The 1,542-nt window shown below is 49.5% G+C and overlaps 1 protein-coding gene across 1 annotated transcript in view; it reads left to right on the top strand.

Moving 5' to 3' along the window:
* CDH23 (cadherin related 23) overlaps nt 1-1,542 on the top strand; it is a gene marked incomplete at its 5' end in the record, with an annotated part of 196,107 nt that overhangs the window by 193,355 nt on the left and 1,210 nt on the right. The window contains 1 exon segment of the mRNA XM_035892587.1: nt 1,398-1,535. Within this exon segment, the coding sequence (XP_035748480.1) occupies nt 1,398-1,535 (138 nt within the window).

Consider the following 1,542-nt stretch of genomic DNA (forward strand, 5'->3'; position numbering starts at 1 on the left):
GCTGCTCCTCGAGGCAAACCGGGGCCGGCGGGGACAAAGCACGGACCAGGGAGGCCATGGCGGGGGCCGGGAGCACCCCGAGACCGGCGCTTGGCCCCCCCTTCCCCTGCAGAAGGAGCCCAGGCCAAGCAGCGTGGTTGACTCCGGCAGCCTTGGAGAGCTTGGCCCTGGGAAAGGGCTCTCAGGACCGGTTTGCTTTTACTCACCTGTCATTTATCCATGAAAACAGTAAATTTCTTTTTTTTATTTTTCTTATTTAAAGAAAAAAAAAAAAGCATTTTTTTTTTTAAAAAAAAAGAAAGAAAAAAAAAAATTTAATCAGGTGATAAAAGGCTAACAAAATCCCTCCAGAAAAACTACAGTCACTGACTAATTGATTTTCAGTTTTGTTTAACTATATCATTTTGATAGGCTTTTACCCCATGGTAAAGCCAAAATAATGCTGCTGTCCTTATCATTACAGTTGATCAATCTTCCCTGTTTCTGTGGGGGAATCCTGCAAGCCTTCTCCTTTCGGCACATCCATCAGGCAGACAAAACAAAAGGTAAACCTAGCAAACACTGCTTGCTCAAGGTAAGCATTAATCTTAATAGCTGGCTGTAATTAGGAACAAGAAGTACAAACAAACAAAAAGCAATAAATAACTTTAAACCAGAAATGTGATAAGACTTAAACTCGTAGACTGCACTTGGGTTTAATCTACCTTAGTCACTTTGCTAGTATTCCCTCTCTGTAGCAGCATTTAAGTTCAAATCATGTAGAGCAATTAATATACAGAGCTTCAACATTTCAGATTATCAGCTACTGAGAAATCGGCTCAGGATTTTACAGGCTCCAGTGCCTGCTGACCCTGCTCATTCAGTAAGCCCCTGTGCGCCTTCGAGGGCCATTCCTCTCCTTTGCTTTTGGGTTTGTTTGGGGTTTTTTTTTGGGGGGGTTGGGGGTGTTGTTTCCCATCGTAACCTTGTGGAGAGTTTCGGGCACGGTCTGTTACGGGACTCAGAAATACACTGTCTATGGCTTTGGGTAACCTGTCTGTCGTCCTTCCTCCCCTTCATCATAGAATCACAGAATGTTTTGGGTGGGAAGGGACCCCTAGAGGTCACCCAGCCCAACCCCCCTGCAAGGGAGCAGGGACACCTTGAACCACATCAGGTTGCTCACAGCCCTGGCCAACCTGGCCTGGAATGTTCCATCCATCCCCTTTGTGGAGCGATCTGGCTGGAGATCATTGTCGCACTGGTGATCCTCACCACCATGCTTCGAGGTTGCTTCCAGAAGAGGAGGGTCCCATCCATCCCGTTAGGCTCCAGCGTTGCAGGAGTTTCGGAGGTGGGGAAGCCAGGATCTGCTCTGGCCCCAGTGGTGATTCCCCCACTCCATGGACCTTTTGCAGCTGATCCAGAAGGAGATGGAGGAGGAGGAGGAGGAGGAGCGTGGCCCCGGCCAGGGCAGCCTCCGCTTCCGACACAAGCAGCCGGTGGAGCTGAAAGGGCCCGACGGCATCCATGTGGTGCACGGCAGCACGGGCACCGCTCTCC

The sequence above is a fragment of the Egretta garzetta genome, unplaced genomic scaffold, assembly GCF_000687185.1.
Source record: "Egretta garzetta isolate BGI_Z169 unplaced genomic scaffold, ASM68718v1 scaffold204, whole genome shotgun sequence".
In the NCBI taxonomy this organism is placed as follows: Eukaryota; Metazoa; Chordata; class Aves; order Pelecaniformes; family Ardeidae; genus Egretta; species Egretta garzetta.